Source organism: Melospiza melodia, chromosome 23, assembly GCF_035770615.1.
Source record: "Melospiza melodia melodia isolate bMelMel2 chromosome 23, bMelMel2.pri, whole genome shotgun sequence".
NCBI classification, from domain to species: domain Eukaryota; kingdom Metazoa; phylum Chordata; class Aves; order Passeriformes; family Passerellidae; genus Melospiza; species Melospiza melodia.
The window spans coordinates 12,605,913-12,626,304 of NC_086216.1; the positions used below are offsets into that span (position 1 = coordinate 12,605,913).

At 66.4% G+C, this 20,392-nt stretch overlaps 5 protein-coding genes across 5 annotated transcripts; 3 read left to right on the plus strand and 2 right to left on the minus strand.

The window, feature by feature from the left end:
- The first annotated feature begins 98 nt into the window (after nucleotides 1-98).
- Nucleotides 99-7,256, plus strand: MXD1 (MAX dimerization protein 1). The gene is made up of 5 exons (XM_063175442.1): nucleotides 99-171; nucleotides 260-356; nucleotides 2,996-3,025; nucleotides 4,048-4,162; nucleotides 4,662-7,256. Exons 1-5 carry the CDS (start codon nucleotides 99-101, stop codon nucleotides 5,085-5,087), a joined length of 741 nt encoding a protein of 246 aa, XP_063031512.1. The 3' UTR covers nucleotides 5,088-7,256.
- An 879-nt stretch (nucleotides 7,257-8,135) lies between these two features.
- Nucleotides 8,136-11,520, plus strand: LOC134428609 (proactivator polypeptide-like 1). The gene is made up of 7 exons (XM_063175443.1): nucleotides 8,136-8,195; nucleotides 8,594-8,760; nucleotides 9,170-9,238; nucleotides 9,705-9,821; nucleotides 9,940-10,029; nucleotides 11,236-11,340; nucleotides 11,433-11,520. Exons 1-7 carry the CDS (start codon nucleotides 8,147-8,149, stop codon nucleotides 11,466-11,468), a joined length of 633 nt encoding a protein of 210 aa, XP_063031513.1. The 5' UTR covers nucleotides 8,136-8,146; the 3' UTR covers nucleotides 11,469-11,520.
- A 111-nt stretch (nucleotides 11,521-11,631) lies between these two features.
- Nucleotides 11,632-15,760, minus strand: USP39 (ubiquitin specific peptidase 39). The gene is made up of 12 exons (XM_063175428.1): nucleotides 15,430-15,760; nucleotides 15,065-15,134; nucleotides 14,901-14,995; nucleotides 14,624-14,760; nucleotides 14,371-14,523; nucleotides 13,972-14,197; nucleotides 13,743-13,820; nucleotides 13,605-13,672; nucleotides 12,769-13,100; nucleotides 12,219-12,354; nucleotides 12,054-12,140; nucleotides 11,632-11,945 (listed from the first exon to the last, which is right to left on the minus strand). The coding sequence occupies exons 1-12, from the start codon at nucleotides 15,758-15,760 to the stop codon at nucleotides 11,895-11,897; spliced, it is 1,764 nt and encodes a 587-aa protein (XP_063031498.1). The 3' UTR covers nucleotides 11,632-11,894.
- A 144-nt stretch (nucleotides 15,761-15,904) lies between these two features.
- Nucleotides 15,905-17,637, plus strand: C23H2orf68 (chromosome 23 C2orf68 homolog). The gene is made up of 4 exons (XM_063175450.1): nucleotides 15,905-16,071; nucleotides 16,163-16,278; nucleotides 16,474-16,613; nucleotides 17,239-17,637. The coding sequence occupies exons 1-4, from the start codon at nucleotides 15,959-15,961 to the stop codon at nucleotides 17,359-17,361; spliced, it is 492 nt and encodes a 163-aa protein (XP_063031520.1). The 5' UTR covers nucleotides 15,905-15,958; the 3' UTR covers nucleotides 17,362-17,637.
- Nucleotides 17,638-17,885: 248 nt separating this feature from the next.
- Nucleotides 17,886-19,922, minus strand: LOC134428436 (uncharacterized). The gene is made up of 3 exons (XM_063175155.1): nucleotides 19,638-19,922; nucleotides 19,339-19,470; nucleotides 17,886-18,813 (listed from the first exon to the last, which is right to left on the minus strand). Exons 1-3 carry the CDS (start codon nucleotides 19,920-19,922, stop codon nucleotides 18,589-18,591), a joined length of 642 nt encoding a protein of 213 aa, XP_063031225.1. The 3' UTR covers nucleotides 17,886-18,588.
- Nucleotides 19,923-20,392: the final 470 nt, after the last annotated feature.

The following is a 20,392-nucleotide window of genomic DNA, read 5'->3' on the forward strand; positions in this document are numbered from 1 at the left end:
GGGCGTGGCGCGCGCGGGGTCTGGCGGAGCGGCGCTCGGGGCGGGCAGAGGCCGCCGCTCCCCCCCCGCCGCCGGTCGCGGCCCGTCCCGGCCCCGCCATGGCCGCCCCCCCCCGCCTCGGCATCCAGATGCTGCTGGAGGCCGCCGAGTTCCTGGAGCGGCGGGAGCGAGGTACCCCCCGCGCCGCCCCCGCGGTGCCCCCGGCGGCGCCCCCGGCCGGGCCCCGCCGTGACCCGCGCCCGCCGTTGTGTCTCCGCAGAAGCCGAGCACGGTTACGCCTCGCTGTGGCCCGGCGGGAAGGACGGCGAGGCCCCGCGGCGCCGCGCCAAGGCCCGGAGGAGCGGCGGCGGCGGCAGGTGACGGCGGCACCGGGCGGGGCGGGGGGACCGGCCCGGAGGGGCCCGGCCGTTGTGGGGCCCGGCCGGGGCAGCTCCGGCCCCGCGCGGCCCCGCCCGGCCCGGGGTGTCCCCGCTGGCTCCGGGGGGGGGACGGCCCCGCGGGGCTCCGTGTCCGGTCAGGCCCGGGGTCACCGCCCCGCTGCCGCTGTCACCGGGGGTGCGGCAGGCCCGGGGCACCCTCCTGTCACGGCGCTGCTCGGTGCCTGCCGGTCCCCCTGTGCCCAGGTGTGCCCCGGGCCCGAGGCTCCCGTCCCCGCTGTCCCGGCTCGGGGAGGCCCCGCTGGCACCGGGCCGGGCCGGTTCCCCGGTAACCCGGGCCCTGGTGGGGCCGTGCCGGGGGTGTCACCGTGCCGGGGCACCCTCCTGTCCCCGGTGTGTGTGACAGACCCCGCTGCCATGGGCTGACCCGGCTCGGGCAGCTCCTGTTGTCGCTGGGTGTGTGACAGCGCTGGGTGCGGCTCTGCTGTCACCAAAGTCCACCTGTCAGCGGGTGTGACACCGTGGGTGGCACCTTCCTGTCCCGGGGTGACCGGCCCGGAGAGCTGCTGCTGTCACCGAGCCGGGCAGGGCTGGCGGGGACCCTCCTGTCACCTCCCGAGTCACCCCAGACCCTCCCCTGGTCCCTCTGTCCCTGTCCCCCGCTGGTTTCAATCCTTTTCCCCAAGCTGCAGAACCCACACTGAATTCCGGAGCGAACCCCACACCCGGAGCCTTCATCGCCCCCTGCAATCCCCTCCCCGCAGCTGCTCGTGTCCCCAGCCCCGCACGGCAGCCCCATCCCGACACGTCCCCAGGTGCCAGGGAGGGGCCGGCGCTGGTGGCAGCACACCTGTCACCTTTTCCTGCTCGGGAGCGCTCCCGCCTGCGCGGCGCCGCCGCCCCGACCTTTGGCAGCTCCCGGTGCCCCGGTGCCCCGGGGCCGGGCCGGGCTCGGGAGCCCCTCGGGGGGCGGAATCCCGCGGGCTCCGGGGGTTTGTCCCGCCTGGACTCGCTGCTTTGGGGATATTTGCTTTGCTTTGGGTCCGCCTGCTGGGGTTTTCGGCAATAAAACAACACATTCCGAAGGGAAAGCTGGCGATCAGCTGAGGTTCAGAGTGCTGGGAACCCAAACCAGTGGCTCTGTGGGGAGCTCCACCTGCCCCGGGGTGAGGCTGCCGGCCCCTCTGTCCCTGTTTGATTCATCCAGAGTTTAAATCCATCAGTCCGTTCATTTTTTTCTCCCTCTAAATATTGGTGATGGTGAATGAAGAGAAAAGAGCCATTCCAGGAAGGATCCAGGCAGAAAAGAGGATGGATTTGTAATTAGCGGTTGTGGAGGTGATGGGAGCTTCACCCCTGTCTGTACCTGTGCTCAGGAAGTGTTTGGATAATTTAGAATGAAGGAACAAGCTCATAAAGCTGCAGCTCATGGCAGCCTCTTGGTAAAGGGCTGGGTGTGAAACATTTATCCAGGGAGGAATGGAAGGGAGGCCCTGCCCAGGAGCTGAGCCCTTCCAGCATGCCAGGAGAATCCCCCTGGGGTGGGAGATGTCTCTGCTGGGATGGGACATTTCTGGGGACGTGGGAGATGGGGCCCAAAAGCCCCTGGAGCAGGGTGATCCAGCAGGAAAGGCTGGAGAAGGGATGGAGACCTGGGGGAGCATCTCCCACTGCTGGGGTGGTGACATCCCTGCTTTTACCTTGGGTGACATCCCTGCTTTCCCTTTGGTGACATCCCTGCCTTTCCCTTTGGGACATCCCTCATTTTCCCTTTGGTGACATTCTCAATTTTCCCTTCTGTGCCATCCCTGCTTTCCCTTTGGTGCCATCCCTCATTTCCCTTTGGTGCCATCCCTGCCTTTCCCTTTGGTGCCATCCCTCATTTCCCTTTGGTGACATTCTTGATTTTCTCTTTGGTGCCATCCCTGCTTTCCCTTTGGTGCCATCCCTCATTTCCCTTTGGTGCCATCCCTGCCTTTCCCTTTGGTGCCATCTCTCCTTTCCCTTTGGTGACATCCTTGTTTTCCCAGCCCTCCCAGGTCCCCCAGGGCCATCCCAGTAGAAATCCCCATCCCAACAGCCCCTGGGTTATTCCAAATTTATATTTTCAGGCACATCACAACATTTTCCCCAAACTGGAGTGGAGCTCCTGGAGGTGTTGGGAAGTCAGGGCGGGGAAGCAGCTCCTCCCTGGGACTGTGGTTTCCTCCTGGATTTCAGTGGAGAAAAAGCCAGTCCTGGATTGTTTTCCACATTTTCCCAGCTCTGTGGGATTTGGGAGCTTCAGGGGGGTTTGTTGTGGGTTTCCTGTGTTTGGGGTCTCCTCCAGAGCTGCTCTGTGCTGTTTTTGAGGGAAGGCTTTTCCCAATTGATATTCCTGCTTTGGGGGACAGGGATGAGCTGTAGATCCCACCCCCAGCTCTAAAACTCGGGAGTCTCAGGTTTAAAATCCCATTTCGTGGTTTTCCTGGCCCTTTTGCTGGCACTCACCATGCCTGGGTGGGGAGCTCTGGGCTGTGCAGCTTTTGCAGGGAGCCTTTGCTAATTCCCACACGTTAATCCCAAGTGCTAATCCCCAATCAGCCAGAGGAGTTAATAACTCCTTCCTTCTCTTCCAGGTCGACACACAATGAGATGGAGAAGAACAGGTGAGTGCCAGGGGGTGTCAGGAGCTGGGCTGGGGGCAGTTATTGCTTTTCCAGGGGTGTTCCACCATCCTGAGATGGCTTGGGAGGGAAGGAAGGGGATAAAGGACACCAAGGACGCAAGCATTCCCTGTCCTTGGTTGTTGGGAACCACCTCCATCTCCACAGCCCTGGCTTGTTCAGGAAAATTATCTTTTCACAGGCTCATCTTTGAGCCGGCTGCAGTTTGGGATTTACCCCGAGTAAATCCCACTTTTTTGGGCTGTGTTGCCATCCCGAGGCCCTTTGGGTGAGGAAATCCCTGTTGCCTCCCAGCATATCCCAAACAAGACCAGCAGGTCCTTGCAAAATCCCTTTGGAGCTGCCCGGGATCAGGCGGTTCAGGGATGGGTGTTACACCCCCTTGCCAAGGACCTGACCTACATCCCGGGGTTGGGAATGGGCACGGGGAGGCTGCGACCTGCTGGGAGCACGGGGAAACTGGGGAAAAAGGAAATCCCTTTTTTCCAGCAGAAAAAGGGATTTCCTCCAGGAGCTGGAGCTTCCCTCCTGCCCTAACCTGGTAAAGCAGAGAAAACCCAGATGTTCCAGGAAGAGGGAGGATTCCTGGAGAACAGCCAGTGCTCCTGCAGGGATCTGGGGCTTTTGTGTCCAAAACCACCCTGTTCCTGCTAAAAATAGGGAAAGGAAGCACTCCCAGGGGATGTGCTGCTGGGTGTTAGCCGGGGCAGCCTCAGCTCTCGCACAGCCCTCCTGACATGGAGGAGAATGACCAAAAGTGGGCATTCTCACCCAGAATCACGAGGCCATTGGCGTTTTGCTGCCTGGGATCCCCCCCAGCAGCCAGCAAGGATCATCCAGGAGCTTTTCCTTTTCGCCTGGCTGCATTCTCTCCCAGTTTCTGGCATCCGCGGGCGCTGGGGAGGCTCCTGGTGGGGTTCAGCTCCCGGCACCCCGTTTCCCCCCAGCAGCGGGGTGGGAATGGCCCTGGGGAAGCCGAGGCAGCTGTGTTCCCCCCTTTGCAGGCGAGCCCAGCTCCGGCTGTGCCTGGAGAGGCTGAAGGGGCTGGTGCCCCTGGGGGCGGCGGCCGGGCGGCACACCACGCTCAGCCTGCTCACCAGGGCCAGGCTCCACATCCAGGTGAGCCCAGAACGGGATCCAGCACCGGAGCAGTGTTCCAGGATGGGGCATGGGCTGGGAGAGGGCTGGCATGGGGCTGGGGTAACTGGGAGAGCGCTGGGATGGGGCTGGGGTGATGGGGACAGCATTGGGATCATGATGGGATGATGGCGGGAGCACTGGGATGGGGCTGGGGATAACTGGGGTACTTCTGAATTGGACTGGGATGACTGGGAGAGCCCTGACACCAGGCAGGGATAACTGGGAGAGAGCCAGCATTGGGCTGGGATAACTGGGAGGGTTGGAATCCTTACGGCTCCATCCACATCCCAAGCATGCTGAGGATGGGAGGCCCTTGGGAGCCGGGGTGAATTGGGTGGGAATCCCGGGCTCAGGGTGCCCTGTCCCGAGGGAATCCCGGGCTCAGGGTGCCCTGTCCCGAGGGAATCCCAGGCTCAGTGTGCCCTGTCCCGGGCGGTTCTGAGGGAATCCCGGGCTCAGGGTGCCGTGTTCCCCGCAGAAGCTGGAGGACCAGGAGCGCCGAGCCCTGCACCAGATCGAGCAGCTGCAGCGGGAGCAGCGGCACCTGCAGCGGCAGCTGGAGAAGCTGGGCATGGAGCGGGTCCGCATCGACAGCATCGGCTCCAGCGTCTCCTCCGAGCGCTCCGACTCGGAGCAAGGTGAGAGCCCGGCGCGGGGCGCGGCCGCGGGCAGCCCCGGCCCCGCCGGAGCCCCAACGCCGCCCGTGTCCCCGGCAGAAGAGATGGACGTGGACGTGGAGAGCACGGACGACCTGCCGGCCGAGCTGGACTGGAGCAGCAGCAGCCCCAGCGACTCGGACGAGCGCGGCAGCCTGCAGAGCCTGGGCAGCGACGAGGGCTACGCCAGCTCCGGCGGGACGCGGGCCAAGGCGGCGGGCGGCAGGAAGCTTCCCGCGGGCGTGTAGGGAGGGAGCGCTTCCCTGGAACGGCACCGGCCGGCACAGCGACAGCGACAGCATTCCCTGCACGGAAACCCCCGCCGGCCCGCCCGCTCCCGGGGCTCCGTTTGCACCGCCTGCTCTGCTCCCGGATCTCCGTTTGCTCCCGGGGCTCCGTTTTCTCCCGGGGCTCCTCTCTGCCCGCCCGGCAATAGCAGCGGCCTCAGGAGCCTGCCCTGGATGCTCCCCGGGCCGTCGCTGCCCCGTGTTCCCTCCGTCCTCAGGACAAGCTGGGGGTTTTCGGGAGCAGGTCCCGCACGCAGCCGGTGCTTTGCGAGTTCCCGTGCGCGGGACCGGGAGCGGCGTTTGGGATCAGTCGGGGCCGCCTTGCCCGACTCTAAACCTTCAGGGACGCCTCGCCAGCCCGGGAGCGTCCTGGCCGGGGCAGGCTCGGAGCCCTGGGCTCCTGTGCCGCTCCCGGAGCGGGGCACGGCCCCGCAGAGCCCGGAATGCCCTCCCCATCCTCTCGGGGACAGCTTCTCTACCTCGGAGGGAGCCGGGGCCTCTCTCCACCCCTTCAGCACAAAGATGATGCCTCTGCTCAGCAATAACCCCGCGGGGTTCTCCCCTCCGTCCGCCCGGCATCGCTCCGGGCTCCTGGAAGGTTCCAGAAGGGAGGGCGGGTCCCGGCCGTGGTGTGGGTTCGTGTCCCAGCGCACCGCACGGAGCTCTCCCACCCCTTTTGGCCTGTGGAGGCGCGGAGAGCTCTGCTCGCAGCACCTTCCCCTTGCCCCTGCCCGCTCCCAGGCGTTCCCAGCCCCCGGGGCCGGGCGGGGGTCCGGGGACCCCGCAGGGCTGGGATGGAGCCCGGAGCCTCTGCCGGTGCCTCTCAGGAAATGCCGGTGCTGCGGGGCAGCGGGATGCGCCGAGCGGCGCTGGGGATGGTGGGCAGCAGGAGACCCCGGCGCTTCTCCCTCTCCTGGGCCCTTTCCCCTTCCCTTCCTTTTTCCTTCCCTTCCCTTTTCCCTTCCCTTCCCTTCCCTTCCCTTTTCCCTTCCCTTTTCCCTTCCCCAATCCCATTCCTGTCTCACATGGGAGCCCACAGGCCCCACAAGTTGCCCAAATCCCCTCAGATTTTGCCTCTTTTTTTCCATGTGCTGGCTCATAAGAGAAAAAAAAAAAAAAAAAAATCCACAAGGAATTTTCCTTCAAAGCTGCTGGAATTTTCCACCCTCTGGCGTTGTCACAGACCCTGGGCACCTGAGCTCAACCCCTGCACCGCCAAAAAGAGGGGGGAAAAGGCAAAAAGGTGGAAAAGACAGAGAAAAAGAGGAATAGCAGCTGCTGGGGCGGCTTCGCCTCCAGCTGGGGAATCCCAGGTGGTTCCCAGCTCTGGGCAGGCCCTTCCAGAGGTACCAGACGTTGATTTTTGGTCGGTTTTGGGCATTCTGAAGGTTTGGCCTCAGCACAAATGAGGGGTTTTGGCAGCTTTGTGCCTTTCTGGGTTCCCAATGCCTTTTGTCCCCTTTTTTCCCCTTTTTCCCCTCGTCGCCCAGGCTGCCCCTGCCAGCCCTTTGCACTGTGGGGCTGAGCTCCGGGACCCCCAGAGCTCTGCACTGGCCCGGAGTCCCCCCGGGTGCCCGTGGTGGTGCCAGCCTTCTCCTGGAATTCACTGATCCACCAGCATTCCTATCAAATAAGCTGCAGGAAGGACTTTTTTATAGGTTGTGACGTAAAAAATAAAAAATAATCCAGGGAGTGGGGGGAGTCGGATCAGGGCACGGACGGGTGGGAATCAAACCCCCCCATTTTTGGGGCTGGTTTTCCTTTATTTTTCCTCTTGGAATGCAGATCCCAAACCACCAGCTCCCAGGAAGCACCAAAATGTCCTTTTCTTTTCATCCTTGATTTGTCCAGCGGAGCCACCCCCCCGTCTCCACTCGAGCTTTGTTATTCTTTGGGACACTTCTGATTATTTGTGCTTTTCCCCTCCTTTTTTCTGTTCTTTCTGCTCTCCCCAAGCAGTGGCTCCAGCCCAGCTGGGACGGGCTCAGCTCCCGTTTCCTGCTGTAAATGTAAATATCCCAATATTGTCCCACTGCAGGGCTGAACCCCCGTGGCAAGCCAATAGAATGGTGCTTTTTTTCCTTTTTATTTTTTTTCCTCCTTTTTTTTTTTTTTTTTTTTTTTTTTTTTATTGTTGGTTTTTTTGGGGGGAGGTTGGTTTTTTTTGGTTTTGTTTTTTTTTTTTTTTTTTTTGTTTTTTGGTTTTTTGTTTTTTTTTTTTTTTAATTTTGGTTTGGGGTTTTTTTGTTGGGGTTTTTTTTGGGTTTTTTTTTTTTTTTTTTTTTTAGGAATTCCGTGTTTTAGGAGATCTTTTTGCTGTGTCCATGGATATTTCTGTCTTGTTTGATTGTTAGGAAATAAATTATTTGGTTACGAAAGAGCCGGGATTGCTGCGGGAGGGGAGGGGACACCGAGGGTGGTGGCACAAGGACCGGGGGTGGCACAAGGACGGGGTGGCACTGGGGTGGCAGAGGGACACGGGGGGGGCACAGGGTGACAGAGGGCACCTGCAGCCATCCCAGAGCCTCACCTGGGCCAGGTGCCCCACCCCTGGGGCCACACCTGCCCTGAGGGCTCTCGAGGGACAAGTGGGGTCAAGGGGGGACCGGGGAGGGACCTGCCGGGAAGGGACAGGGAGGGGACAGGGGGCACAGGGAGGGGGTGGCACAGGGCTGGGAGAGGGGCAGCACTGGGGGGGACACGGGGGTGTGGGGAGCCCGGTGTGGAGCCCAACGGGGAGCTCAGGGACAGCCCTGGGGACGCGGTGGGGACACGGGGACATTACAGGGGGTCCCTGCCGGGGACACGGGGCCCTTGAGAGGGGCCCCGGGCCCGGGGCCAGCACAGAGCGGCGGGGCCCGCGGGGGTGGCGGCCCCGCAGTGTCCCGTGGGTGGGTGGGTGCGACACACCTGTCCCCGTGGGCTGGCACCGTCCCAGCGCCACGTCCCGCCCGCCCCGCGGGGCTTTAAGAGGCCGCGGGCTCGGCCGTGCCAGCGCTGTCCCCGCGCTGTCCCCAGCCATGGCCCCGGCACTGCCGCTGCTCCTCGCCCTGCTCGGGACCACCCCAGGTAGGGCCCGTGCCCCCCGCACCTGGGGCACCCCCAGAGCCGGGCACCCTCTCAAGGACCCTGCGCTGAAGGGCCGGGGGCACAGACCCTGGCAAAGGGGGCAGGGGGCCCTTGGGTGGGGTCTGGAGCCCTCCTGGGGTGTGGGATGGGTACGGGGGTGTCACTGGGGGTCCCTTCCCCCCGGGTCCCCCCAGGAGGGCAGGGGTGGGTCTGGGGGCGCTCTGTGCTCGGAGGTGGGCTCACGGTGCCAGAGCCCCCCGGGATGGGTGCTGGATGGGGACGGTTCACTGAGGGGTCCCCCCATAAGCGCTGCTGTGGGGCGGGGGGGCTTTGGGGGGTGCACTAGGGGGGTCCTGGGCTGCCAGGTCCCCCCGGCCGGGTGCTGACCGTGGCCGCAGGTTTGGGGGCGCCGGGCGGGGGCTGCGGGGTGCCCCCCTCTGCCTGGTGCCAGGACTGGGTGACGGCGCTGCGCTGCGGGGCCCTGGGGCGCTGCCCCCGCCTGGGCCAGGGACCCCTCGAGGCGCTGGGAGACCCCCTCGAGGCGCTGAGAGACGCCCCCGATCTGGTGAGAGCCCCCCCCGTGTCCCTCCAGCCTCCCCTCCGTCCCTGTGCCCCCTCCCCGTATGTCCCCAGACCTCCAGAGGGGCCCCAGTCCTCCCACCGTGGTCCCACACCAACGAGTCCACAGCCACCCCCCATGTCCCCGTCCCCCTCGGTCCTCATGTCCCCATTCCCTTTGGTCCCCGTGTCCCCACTCCCCTTGGTCCCCGTGTCCCAGCTCCCAACATCCCTGTGCCACCACACCCCCATGTCCTCATGTTCCCCATGTCCCTGTCCTCCTCTGTGGCCATTCCCCAATGTCCCAGACCCCCGTGTCCCTGTGTCCCAATGTCCCAGACCCCAGTGTCCCTGTGTCCCCATGTCCCAGACCCCCGTGTCCCGGTGTCCCCATGTCCCCCTGTCCTCTCCTGCAGGACGCCTGTGCCGTGTGCCAGCAGCTCTTGGACTCACTGCGCCACATCTCCAGCGTGTCGGCCGTGGAGGTGCCACTGGGGTGGGGACAAGTGACACTGGGGGTGTCACCACGGGGGCCACAGGCACAGGTGCCACCGGGTGTCACAGTGGGCGCCAGCAAGTGCCACTGGGCACAGGGAGGTGCCACCGATGTGGCCGATGAGGTGGTGGCTGCCACTGAGAGTGCCACGGTCCCAGATGCCACCATGCGTGTCCCTGTGGGTGCTGGGACAGTGGGTGAAGCGGTGGCGGGTGTCACCGGGTGCCACAGCGCTGAGGTGACAGGGTTGGTGCCATTGTGTGTGCCATGGCCACAGGTGGCACCCATGGGCAGCAGCGGTGACGGCTGTGGCTGGGGTGTGGTGGTGGTGAGCACGGCAGTGGTGGCTGTCACTGTGGGTGTCACTGGGTGTCACTGTGGGTGTCGCTGTAGCTTTCACTGTCCCTGTCCCTGTCTCTGTGCCTGTCCCTGTCCCTGTCGGTGCCCTGGTGCAGGTGGTGTTGGATGACTTGGTGGGGTTGGCGTGCCCCCATATACTTGTGGTGGAGAGCCTGTGCAAGAGGGCAGTTAATGACCTTGTCCATCGCTTCCTCCAGAACATGCAGCACCTCGTGAGTGCCACCGGGGCACACGGGAGGGGCTCTGGGGGCGCGGGGGCAGCGGGCACAGCGTGGCACTCAGGGCCACCAGGGGGTTGGGGACAGCGGGGTCACACTGTGTGCCCCGCAGGACTCCTGGAGTGTCTGTGCCAAGCTGACCCTGTGTCGTGAAGAGCCCGGGGTTGTGCCCGTCCTCGAGGGGCCTGGCAGCCGCCTGCAGGTACGGGGACACGGGGACAGCAGGGGGACACGGGCACAGAGTGCCCACAGTGGGTGCAGTGTCCCAGCAGTGGGTGCAGTGTCCCCTCTCCCATGCAGTGTCCCCTGTCCCCTCAGTGTCCCCTCAGTGTCCCCTGTCCCGCAGGGCCCGGCGCTGTCCCCGCTGTCGCTGCCGCTGCCGCGCTGCTGGCTGTGCCGCTCGCTGGTGGCGCGGGCCGAGGCGGCGGTGCCGGTGCGCTCGGTGGCGGCGGCCGTGGCCGGGCTGTGCCGGGCGCTGCCGCTGCCCGTGGCCGGGGCGTGCCAGTGCCTGGCCGAGCGCTACGCGGCGCTGGCCCTCGAGGGGCTGCTGGGCCGCCTGGGGCCGCGCCTGCTCTGCCGCCTCTTCCTGGCCTGCAGCGGCGCCGGCGGCGACGGCGGGGACGAGGGGACGCTGCCACCGCCGCGGGTGCTGGAGGCCATCGTGGTGCGGCTGGCAGACTGTGTCGGGGACGAGGTGAGGGGGACACGGGGGGGACGGGCCCCAGGAGGGGACAGGGTGGCACAGCACTGAGGGGACACGTCCGGGAGTGTCACAGCCTTTGGGGACACATCCATGGTGTCACAGCCCTTGAGGACACATCCTGGGCTGTCACAGCCCTTGGGGACACGTCCTGGGTGCCACAGTCTTTGGGGACACATCCATGGTGTCACAGCCCTTGGGGACACAGCCTGAGTGCCACAGCCCTTGGGGACACGTCCTGGGTGCCACAGTCCTTGGGGACACGTCCCGGGTGCCACAGTCTTTGGGGACAAATCCTGGGCTGTCACAGCCCTTGGGGACACGTCCTGGGTGCCACAGTCCTTGGGGACACGTCCATGGTGTCACGGCCCTTGGGGACACAGCCTGGGCTGTCACAGCCCTTGGGGACACAGCCTGAGTGCCACAGTCTTTGGGGACACATCCATGGTGTCACAGCCCTTGGGGACACAGCCTGAGTGCCACAGTCTTTGGGGACACGTCCTGGGTGCCACAGTCCTTGGGGACACATCCTGGGTGTCACAGCCCTTGGGGACACAGCCTGGCTTGCCCTGTCAGCCCTGGGGACACACGGCGCTCCCCAGGCAGTGCCACCCTCCCTCCAGAGGACAGTGCCAGGGCGCACAGGGCACAGCCTGGGGAGGGCTCCCCCACCCTCGGGGCAGCCCCTCATGGCCGTGTCCCCCACAGCACCCCAAGAACGCCACTGTCCCCGCGCTGTCCCTGTCCCTGGGCCCCTGTGCCCTGGGCCCCATCTTCTGGTGCTCAGGCCCAGAGGCGGCGCGGCGCTGCCAGGTGAGTGGGGACACGGGGGACACGGGGGGACACGGGGGGACACGGGGGGCTGCCACCCCCTGCACCCCCACTGACCCCCGGGCCCCCCGCAGGCCGTGCAGCACTGCAAGGACCACGTCTGGCTCTAGGGGGGCACCAGGACCCCCCGGCTTTCCCCAATAAAGCTTGGATGCAGCTCTGCCTGAGTGTCCGGGGGTCTTGGGGGGCCCAACGGGGGTTCATGGGGTGCTGGGGAAGCAGCAGAAACCACAAAGCCCCCCAAACCCAAAGAAGAGAAGAGGTGAAAATGAGTTACAAAAATAACGGGTGGCATTTACTGGGATGCACACACTTGCAAGGGAGACTGGGGATGTCCCTAGGGGAGTTTTAGGTGTCCCCAAGGGGGTTTTGGGTGTCCCCAAGGGGGTTTCTGGGTGTCCTCAATGGGGTTCTGGGTGTCCTCAATGGGGTTCTGGGTGTCCCCAGGGGGTTTCTGGGTGTCCTCAATGGGGTTCTGGGTGTCCCCAAGGGGGTTTTAGGTGTCCCCAGGGGGGTTCTGGGTGTCCCCAAGGCTCTCAGGCTCCTTGCTGTTGATTCGTCTCGTCCTCCTCGCGTCGCTTCCAGATCTGCAGGGAGCAGGAGGGGTTTGGGGGGCACAGGACACGTTCAGGGGTGTCAGGGGACATTGAGGGCGTGTCACAGCACATTCTGGGGGTCCCCCGTGTCCCCCTCACCTGGATGTAGGCCTCGGACAGGGTGATCATCTGGGGCAGGATGTCGGTCACCTGCAGGTCCTGCAGCTCGTACCACTTGCCGGTGCCCTGCCAGGAGCCGGGAGGGGCCGGGGTGACTCGGGGGGTCCCTGCGGCCCCCGCAGCCCCCCGGGAGGGGACACTCACGTGGTGCAGGACGTGGATGCGGTAGGAGCCCTCCGAGGGCTTCCCGTCGTGCACGATGTTGGCGATGAGGTCGTAGGTGGTGTGCGAGTGCGCGGCCTGCACCTCCTCGGACAGGTACTCGCGCAGGTCCACGTTCCTGGGCACCCACAGCACCCTCAGGGCCCCCAGCAGGTGTGCTGCCCCTCCTGGGCCGCTGCAGCGCCCCCGGACCCCCACCACACCCCTCACGCATCCACATCCCCCTGCCAAACTCCCCGACGCCCCCAGGTGCCTTCAAACCCCTTCGGATGCCCAAAAACCACCCAAAGCCCACCTGCACGCCTACAAAGCCCCCCCAGACACCCACACACCACCCAGGACACCTGCAAACCCCTGGACACTTCCACTCCCCTGGCCCAGGTGCTCCCAAAGCCCCTCTAGATACTTCCAGCACCTCACAGGCATTTAAAACCCCCTAGAGCTGCCTTCAACCCCCCCCAGATACCCCGAATCTCCTCTTGGACCCTTTTAACCCTCCCCAGCAGCCCCCAGCCCCCTGCCCAGGGCTCACGTGATGGGGAAGTTGACGATGGTGGGGTTCTTCTCCACGAAGAAGTTGTTCTTGGTGAAGCGCTTGATGCAGAAGATGAGGTAGGGCGGCAGGCGCGTCAGCTGGAAGCGCTTCAGGAAGTTCTCCTTGTAGGTCTTGTACTCCTTCTCGGTGCTGCCGTTGAACTTGGCCAGGATGCTGAACAGGGGCACCTGGGGGATGATCAGCTGCTCCTTCTCGTCCTTGTAGAGCGGCGCCGTGGGCAGGTCCAGGGTCAGGTACAGGAACGTGGACTCCACCATGCGCTCCTGGTACTCGCTGTTCTGCAGCAGCTGCGCCTTCTCCTCGGCAGGCTGGGGCACCCGAGGGGCACAGGGCAGCCCAGAGGGGCACAGGGCAGCCCAGAGGGGCACGTCAGCCTCCTGGACCCCGCATCCCCCCTGGACACGTCAGCCCTGCGGGATCCATCACACCCCAACCGGATCCATCACCCTCCCTTGGATCCATCACCCACCGCTGGACCCAAACCCCTCCCTGGATCCACCAGCCCCACTGGACCTTCCCACCACTTATTTGTATTTTGACCCCCACCTAAAACCCCTTTGTTGTACCCAAAGACCCCCACCATACCCCAACACCCCCCTGCCCCATCCTTCATTTAACCCCATCACTCTCCTCATTTGACCCAGACCCGTGTCGTATCCCCACCACGCCCAAACCAGCCCCTGCCACCCCCCATCTGACCCTGACACCCCTTTTTCTGACCCTGACACCCCATTTTCTGACCCTGACACCCCATATTCTGACCCTGCCATTCCCACTGCCCCCCCAGACCCCCCACTCCCCCCCAGTCCCACCAGGTCGGGGTGTGGCAGCTTCTTGGTGAAGATGCGCATGGAGCCCTGGAACACGTCGGTGACGATGGCTGCGGGCACAAGGGGGGCTCAGAGGGGGCCCTGCAGCCCCCAGGGCCCCCCAGAACTCCCCCCACTCACTCTTCTTCTTCCTCTTGGTGCCGCCCAGCGCGGCGTGCAGCGCGTTCAGGAACCAGGACAGGAACTCCACCCCATCCCCTGCAACGGCACGGCTGGAGCTGGGCCTGGAGCCTGCTGGGTCTGCCCCGAGCCCAGAGACCCCAGACCCAGCCCTGTGCCCCAAACCCAGCACCTCCCATGCCCAGCTCTTCCCCCCAAACCCAGCACACCCCCAGGAGCCCACCCTCACCCTGCTTGGTGATCTGGAAGTTCTTCTTGCTGCAGAGCACCACGGCCTGCAGCATCTCGTGGGGGGACACGTGCGCCTTGAAGTTGCGCGGGTTCCAGAGCTTCCTCATGAGCTCCCCGAAGCGCTGCACCAGCAGGAACATGATGTCCCCGGGCGGGCGCTGGATGCGCCGGTAGTTCTCCTCCTCCAGGAAGTAATTCCTCAGGGGGGGCACGTTGGACAGGGCCTGGGGGCACAGCAGGGGGGTTCAGCCCCGGGACCCCCACGGGAGGGGAGCCGGGGGGTTTGGGTGGGGAATCCCAGAGAAACCAGAGCTGGAAAGGAGACGGAGCCGGGGAAGAGCCCTGGCAGCCCCGCGGAGGGCTGAGGGGACCCTGCCTGTGGCCCTGTGGCTGTCACCTGCAGCACGGCGTTGGCGTAGTCGTTGGCCTTGATGTTGTTGAGCCCCACGATGCCGGGCAGGTACGTGGTGCCGTCGTAGGCCCGCGACAGCTTGGCCTGCTTGTCCAGGTGGGCGATGTGCTGGGCCGTGAACGTGGGCTTCAGCACGTACTGCGGGGGCAGAGGGAGCCCTCAGAGACGGGGGAGCCCCTCACCCGAGCCCCTCGGATCCCACCCCACAGCCCCGCCTCGGGGCGCCCCGGGCCCGCACCGTGATGTCCTCGAGGGAGGAGTCGATGATCTCGTAGTTGTCGGGCAGGCAGTAGAACTTGAGCGTGTGCAGGTTGAGGAACACGTGGTGGCTCAGCTGCACGCTGTGGATGTAGGCGTGCGACTTCAGCCCGCGGCCTGCGGGGACACGGGCACCGCCATGGCACCGGGCACGGCACCGGGCACCGGGCACAGCACCGGGGTGTCCCCGGTGGTGTCCCCGCTGTCCCTGCTGTCCCCAGGCTGTCCCCAGCAGCCCCAGAGTGTTTGTCCCTCACCCTGGAAGTACTTCCCACAGACGAGGCAGGCGTAGACGTTGATGTGGGACAGGGAGATGGAGCAGAGCTTCTCAAAGTCGAAGTCCAGCACGCTCCTGGGGGGACAGCGCTGTCAGGGGGCTGGGGGGCCGCGGGGGGCACCCCAAAGCAGCCCCGGCACCCACTTGTTGATGGTGTCCAGGTAGGGGCAGTGCCGGCTGCGCTGGTCCTCGGGGTCGAAGCGCCCATAACGCACTGGGGAGGGTGGCAGGGTGTGAAAAGGGGGGCACAGGACCCCGAAAACATGAGGATGATCCCCCCCAAACCCCCCTCTGTGACATTTCCCTGGGGCTGAGCTCCAGATCCCCCCAGTGCCTCCAAACCCTGCCCAGAGCTGAGCTCAGGACCAGTGACCGTGGTGACCTCCGGTCCCAGAACCCCCCACAGACACCCCACTGCCATCCCAGAGCCCCCCCAGACACCCCCAATGTCCCCTCACACCCCGTGTCCCCTCAGCCCTCCGGTCCCACCCGTTCGCCCCGGTCCCCACCGGCGGGCTCGGGCTCAGGGTCGGAGTCTCCATCCGGCTCCCGCTCCCTCTTCACCCGCACGGGCGCGGCGGGCCCGGCAGTACCGGAGCCCCCCCAGACGCTGCTCCCGGTGCCGGTGCCGGTGCCCGGTTCTCGCTTGACGCGCGCGAGATCCACAGGCAGCGCCTCTGCCGCCTCCCGCCGCGCGCGCTCCCGCTCCGAGTCCCGCCGGCCCCGCGAGCGCTCTCCGTCGGCGTCGCGGCGGCTGCGGGAGGAGGCGCGGGCGGTGCTGGCCCCGCGTGGCTCCCGGGGCTCCCGGGACTCCCGGTCCCGCCGCCCGCGGCTCGACATGGCGGCGGCGCTGTGCGCTGTGCGCATGCGCGGCGCGGAGTAAAAAACGTCAGCTGTGCGCCGAGCATGCGCAGCCGCCGCTCCGGGAAGAGGCGGTACCGCGCCTGCGCGCTGCGGCGCCCCCTGGCGGCTGCGGCCGGGCCCGCGGGGCTCTTAAAGGCGCCGCGTCCCGGTACCGAGCCCGCCGCCGGTACGGGGATGGAGGCGGCGCCCGCCACAGCGGCGGCCCCGGGCTGGCGCTGCCGGCCGGGGGGACGGCTGGACATGAGCCACGGCTTCGTGCGTCACATCCGCCGCAACCAGCTCGCCAGGTACCGGCATCGGGGCGGCCCTCTCGGGGCCCCCATCCCCGGTGCTCCCGGTTCCCCTCACCCGCTAACCCCACTGTCCCGCCGGTGCCAGGGACGCGTACGACCGTGCGGTGCGGCAGGCGCGGGGCCGAGCGCGGACGAGGCTGACACCGGGCCCGGCGCGGCCCCGGCGGCCCGACCAGCAGGTGTACCGGCCGCACCGGGGCGGTGAGCGGGGATCGGGGATACCGGGGGGAACGGGGGGGAACGGGGGGGAACGGGGGGACCGAGTGAACCGGGGGAAACCGGGGGGGACCGGAGGAACCGGGGGGACGGAGGGTGGGGATGGGGACCCCGGAGGATTGGGGGTTCCCGGGGTTTGGAGCCCCCGGTGTCCGCGCTGAGGCGGTGCCGGTGCCGCAGGCGGGCCCGGGGGCGATGCCAGCGCGGGTTCCCCCGCCGAGGGCAGCGGGGCCGCCCCGGAACCGGCGCGGGGGCCGCGGCTCTTCTGCCTCGAGTACGAGGGCGACGACGGGCGGGTGACGGCCGTGATCGTGCACCAGGTGCGGCACCGGCAACGGGACCGGGGACCGGGGGGTGCCCGGGATGGGGGTGCCCACGGGACCGTGGGGGTCTCCGGGGGGGTCCCGGGGCAGGGGGGGTGCTCTGGGGGTGCTGTGGGGCAGCGGGGGTGCCGTGGGGGGGTCCCGGGGACAGTGGGGGTACCCTATGAGGACAGTGGGGGTACCCCGTGGGGACAGTGGGGGTACCCCGGGGACAGTGGGGGTACCCTATGAGGACAGTGGGGGTACCCCGGGGACAGTGGGGGTCCCGTGGGGACAGTGGGGGGGTCCCCGGGGACAGTGGGGGTCCCGTGGGGACAGTGGGGGGGTCCCCGGGGACAGTGGGGGTCCCGTGGGGACAGTGGGGGTACCCTATGAGGACAGTGGGGGTACCCCGGGGACAGTGGGGGTCCCGTGGGGACAGTGGGGGTACCCCGTGGGGATCCCCGGAACAGGGGGGTCACCCTGGCGGGTCCGTGGGGTCACCCCGTGGGCTCCCCGGTGCCCCGGAGCCGCGGCAGGCTCCTTTGCCGGCTGGCACGGGTGGCACGGCTGGCACGGGTGGCACGGGTGGCACGGTGGCACGGTGGCACGGCTGGCACGGGTGACACAGTGCTGCCCGCAGGGGGACAGCGCGGAGGAGGTGACGCGGCGCGTGTGTGCCCACAGCCCCCTGGAGCCCCCCCTGCGCAGGGCGCTGTGCCAGCGCGTGCAGGACGAGCTCAGCAAGCGCCGGGGCACGGGGTGAGGCTGCGGGCACGGCCCCGGGCGCTGCCGCCCTGCCCCGGGACCCGCGACGCCCCCCGGGACCGCCGCCGTCCCCCGGTGTCAATAAAGGTGCTGCGAGGCTCCGTGTCCTTCACTGCTCGGGGAAACTGAGGCACGGCGGGGTGTGTGTGTGTGGGGGGGGGTGTGACGCGGCCCCTGTGTCCCCGAGTGTCACCTTGCCACCCGTCCCATGCAGCAGCCCAGGGGGGGTGGCCCCTGCAGTGACACCGGCTGCCAGGCCTCTCCCGGGTGCCACCGTGTCCCCAGGGCCCCCTCTGCGTCCCCTCCTGCCCCCAGCCCAGGTTGGTGGCCCTGGGGCCCAGGCCAGGTGTGCCCAGGGTGTGCCCAGGGTGGGTTCTGTGGGTTGTGGGGTGTCCCCAGGGTGGGTCGTGGGGTTTATTTGTGATTTCAGGGCCTTTTGTTGTTGTGGGGTCACCCTGGAGCTCACCCCATGCTCTGCTTCTGTAGGATCTCGTGGTATTTATTTATTGTAGGGCCACCCCAAAGCAGATCCTGGTGTTTATTTATTGTGGGGTCTCCCCAAGAGTCCATCCTGCTGGTTTATTCTTGTGGGGCATCTTCGTATCAGATTCCACATTCTTAGTTCTTGTAGGGTCATCCCGAAAAGATCCTGGGTTTTATTTAGTGTAGGGTCTCCCAAAAACAGATTCTGCTATTTAGTTATTGTGGGGTCTCTCCAAACTAGATCCTGGTGTTTATTCATTGTAGGGTGATCCCAAAGCAGATCCTGGTGTTTATTTGTTGTAAGATCTCTCCAAACCAGATCCTGGTGTTTATTTATTGTGACCCCAGAGCAGATCCTGGTGTTCATTTATTGCAGGGTGACCCCAGAGCAGATCCTGGTGTTTATTTATTGTGACCCCAGAGCAGATCCTGGTGTTTGTTTATTGTGACCCCAGAGCAGATCCTGGTGTTCATTCCTTGCAGGCTCTCCCCGAGGTCCACGCTCCAGGTCTGGGCTCTCGCTCTCCCCACAGAGCCCCTGTGCTCGCTGCGCTGTTTCCCTCGCGTGGGGCTGGCTGGGTGTTCGGTGTGGGGTCTCTTGAGAGCAGATTTTGCAGTTGGTTGGCTGTGGGGGCTCCTGGAGGACGTCCCGCCGGTGTGTTAGTGTCACTGCAGGGTGACAGTGCTGTCCCTGCAGGCGTCCCCCGAGCCCGGCTGTTTCTCTGCCGTTTGTTCCTTGTCCTCAGAGGGTGCCCGCGGTGCTGGGGGGGTGCTGGGTGCCGCCCTGCGGCGTGGGGACAGCGCTGGTGACAGCCCCGGGGGACGCCCGCGCCAGGGCCAGCGCCAGGGCCAGCGCCAGGATGAGGAGGAGGAGGAGGCCGAGGCCGAGGGCCACCAGGTGCCACCGCCGGTGCCTCCTGCGCTGGCGCCGCGTCACCGTGCGCGTGGTGCGGGTGAAGGCCTCGCTCTGGGGGACACACACGGGGACAGTGCCAGGGGCTGGGGGCACAGCAGGGGACAGACAGACACCCTCGCAGCCCCTCTGCAGCCCTGGAGCCTCTCCTGCCCAGCTGGCTGTCCCCAGAGTGTCCCCAAGCTCTGTGTGTCCCCAGAGTGTCCCCAAGCTCTGTGTGCCCCAAGTGTCCCCAGCCCCTGGGTGTCCCCAGAGACTCCCTGAGCCCTGGGTGTCCCCACAATGTCCCAAGCTCTGTGCTCCCACAGTGTCCCCAAGCTCTGTGTGTCCCCAGAGTGTCCCCAAGCTCTGGGTGTCCCCAGAGTGTCCCCAAGCTCTGGGTGCCCCAAGTGTCCCCAGCCCCTGGGTGTCCCCAGAGACTCCCCAAGCCCTGGGTGTCCCCCAGTTCTGTGTGTCCCCACAATGTCCCAAGCTCTGTGCTCCCACAGTGTCCCCAAGCTCTGAGTGTCCCCACAGTGTCCCCAAGCCTTGTATGCCCCCACAGTGTCCCCAGCCCTGTGTGTCCCCCCCGTGTCCCACCGCCTGTCGCAGGTCCTGGGCCCGGCTCTGCAGCTGCTCCAGGTGTCCCTCCCGCTCCAGCGCCTTGGCCACGTTCTGTCGCATCAGCTCCGCCACCTCCTCGGCCTCGCGCTGGCACCGCTCCAGCCCCGCCTGGGGACACGGGGACAGTGTGGGGACACGGGGGTGGCACTGGGGAGACACCTGGAGCCGGGCAGAGGGGACACGGGGAGAGCACCGGGGACGTGGGCGCCAAGGGGACACGGGGACAGGCAGGGACAGGGGCACCGCGAGGGGGACACGGGCAGGGACAGGGGCACCGCGAGGGCGACACGCACGGAGCTCGGGGACAGGAAACCGTGGGGACGCGGCCACCGGAGCACGGGGACTGGAGAGGGACACGGGGACACGGGGACCACGGGGGACACGCGGGGCCGCGACACGCAGGGACACGGAATGTCCCGCGCGGGCCACCTCCCACCGCCCCGGGGACCGCGTCCCTCCCTTCGGCGGGGAGAGACCGACACCGGCACCGGCACCGGGGCATCCGAGCCCGCCCTGCCCCGAGCAAAGCGAAAGCGAAAGCGGCGGCCGGGACTCACCATGGTCCCGGTTCCGCGGGCCGGGCTCGGTGCCGGTACCGGTGCGCCCGTTCCTGTACCCGTCCGGCCTCGGGCCCCAGCGGCCGCCCCCGCCGGGAGGGACCGGGACCGCCCCCCCGCCACCCTCGAGTGGCCGCAGAGCGGGACAGCCCGGGACAGCCCGGACACAACCCGGGACAGCACGGACACAGTGCGGGGACAGCCCGGACACAACACGGACGGGGCTCCTCGGGACCCCTACCCATGTCCCCATGTCCCCCCTGTCCCTGCAGCCCCCCTGTCCCCACGTCCCCCCTGTCCCCATGTCCCCCCTGTCCCCAGGACCCCCGGACCCGTGTCCTTGGCCCTGCCCTGTCCCCAGGAAAGGGACCCCACCCGTGTCGGTGTCCCCCAGTCCCTGCAGATGTGGGGCCACGCCAGGACCCAGTGTCCGAGTCCCTGGGGACCCCCCCGTGTCCCCGTCCCTGTCCCTC

What these genes read in the sequence shown, in the direction of transcription:
- LOC134428436 (XM_063175155.1), bottom strand. Translation starts at nt 19,922, where the DNA reads ATGGTGAGTCCCGGCCGCCGCTTTCGCTTTCGCTTTGCTCGGGGCAGG. An exon ending in CCGTGCGTGTCGCCCTCGCG is followed by an intron (nt 19,471 to 19,637) that starts GTGCCCCTGTCC and finishes CCGTGTCCCCAG; the next exon opens with GCGGGGCTGGAGCGGTGCCA. An exon ending in CCCAGGACCTGCGACAGGCG is followed by an intron (nt 18,814 to 19,338) that starts GTGGGACACGGG and finishes TGTGTCCCCCAG; the next exon opens with AGCGAGGCCTTCACCCGCAC.
- MXD1 (XM_063175442.1), top strand. Translation starts at nt 99, where the DNA reads ATGGCCGCCCCCCCCCGCCTCGGCATCCAGATGCTGCTGGAGGCCGCC. An exon ending in CCTGGAGCGGCGGGAGCGAG is followed by an intron (nt 172 to 259) that starts GTACCCCCCGCG and finishes GTGTCTCCGCAG; the next exon opens with AAGCCGAGCACGGTTACGCC. An exon ending in GGGCCAGGCTCCACATCCAG is followed by an intron (nt 4,163 to 4,661) that starts GTGAGCCCAGAA and finishes TGTTCCCCGCAG; the next exon opens with AAGCTGGAGGACCAGGAGCG.
- C23H2orf68 (XM_063175450.1), top strand. Translation starts at nt 15,959, where the DNA reads ATGGAGGCGGCGCCCGCCACAGCGGCGGCCCCGGGCTGGCGCTGCCGG. An exon ending in CGCCGCAACCAGCTCGCCAG is followed by an intron (nt 16,072 to 16,162) that starts GTACCGGCATCG and finishes CGCCGGTGCCAG; the next exon opens with GGACGCGTACGACCGTGCGG. An exon ending in CGGCCGTGATCGTGCACCAG is followed by an intron (nt 16,614 to 17,238) that starts GTGCGGCACCGG and finishes TGCTGCCCGCAG; the next exon opens with GGGGACAGCGCGGAGGAGGT.
- USP39 (XM_063175428.1), bottom strand. Translation starts at nt 15,760, where the DNA reads ATGTCGAGCCGCGGGCGGCGGGACCGGGAGTCCCGGGAGCCCCGGGAG. An exon ending in CCCTGAGCCCGAGCCCGCCG is followed by an intron (nt 15,135 to 15,429) that starts GTGGGGACCGGG and finishes CACCCTCCCCAG; the next exon opens with TGCGTTATGGGCGCTTCGAC. An exon ending in CCTCCCTCGAGGACATCACG is followed by an intron (nt 14,524 to 14,623) that starts GTGCGGGCCCGG and finishes CTGCCCCCGCAG; the next exon opens with TACGTGCTGAAGCCCACGTT.
- LOC134428609 (XM_063175443.1), top strand. Translation starts at nt 8,147, where the DNA reads ATGGCCCCGGCACTGCCGCTGCTCCTCGCCCTGCTCGGGACCACCCCA. An exon ending in CCAGCGTGTCGGCCGTGGAG is followed by an intron (nt 9,239 to 9,704) that starts GTGCCACTGGGG and finishes GCCCTGGTGCAG; the next exon opens with GTGGTGTTGGATGACTTGGT. An exon ending in AGGCGGCGCGGCGCTGCCAG is followed by an intron (nt 11,341 to 11,432) that starts GTGAGTGGGGAC and finishes GGCCCCCCGCAG; the next exon opens with GCCGTGCAGCACTGCAAGGA.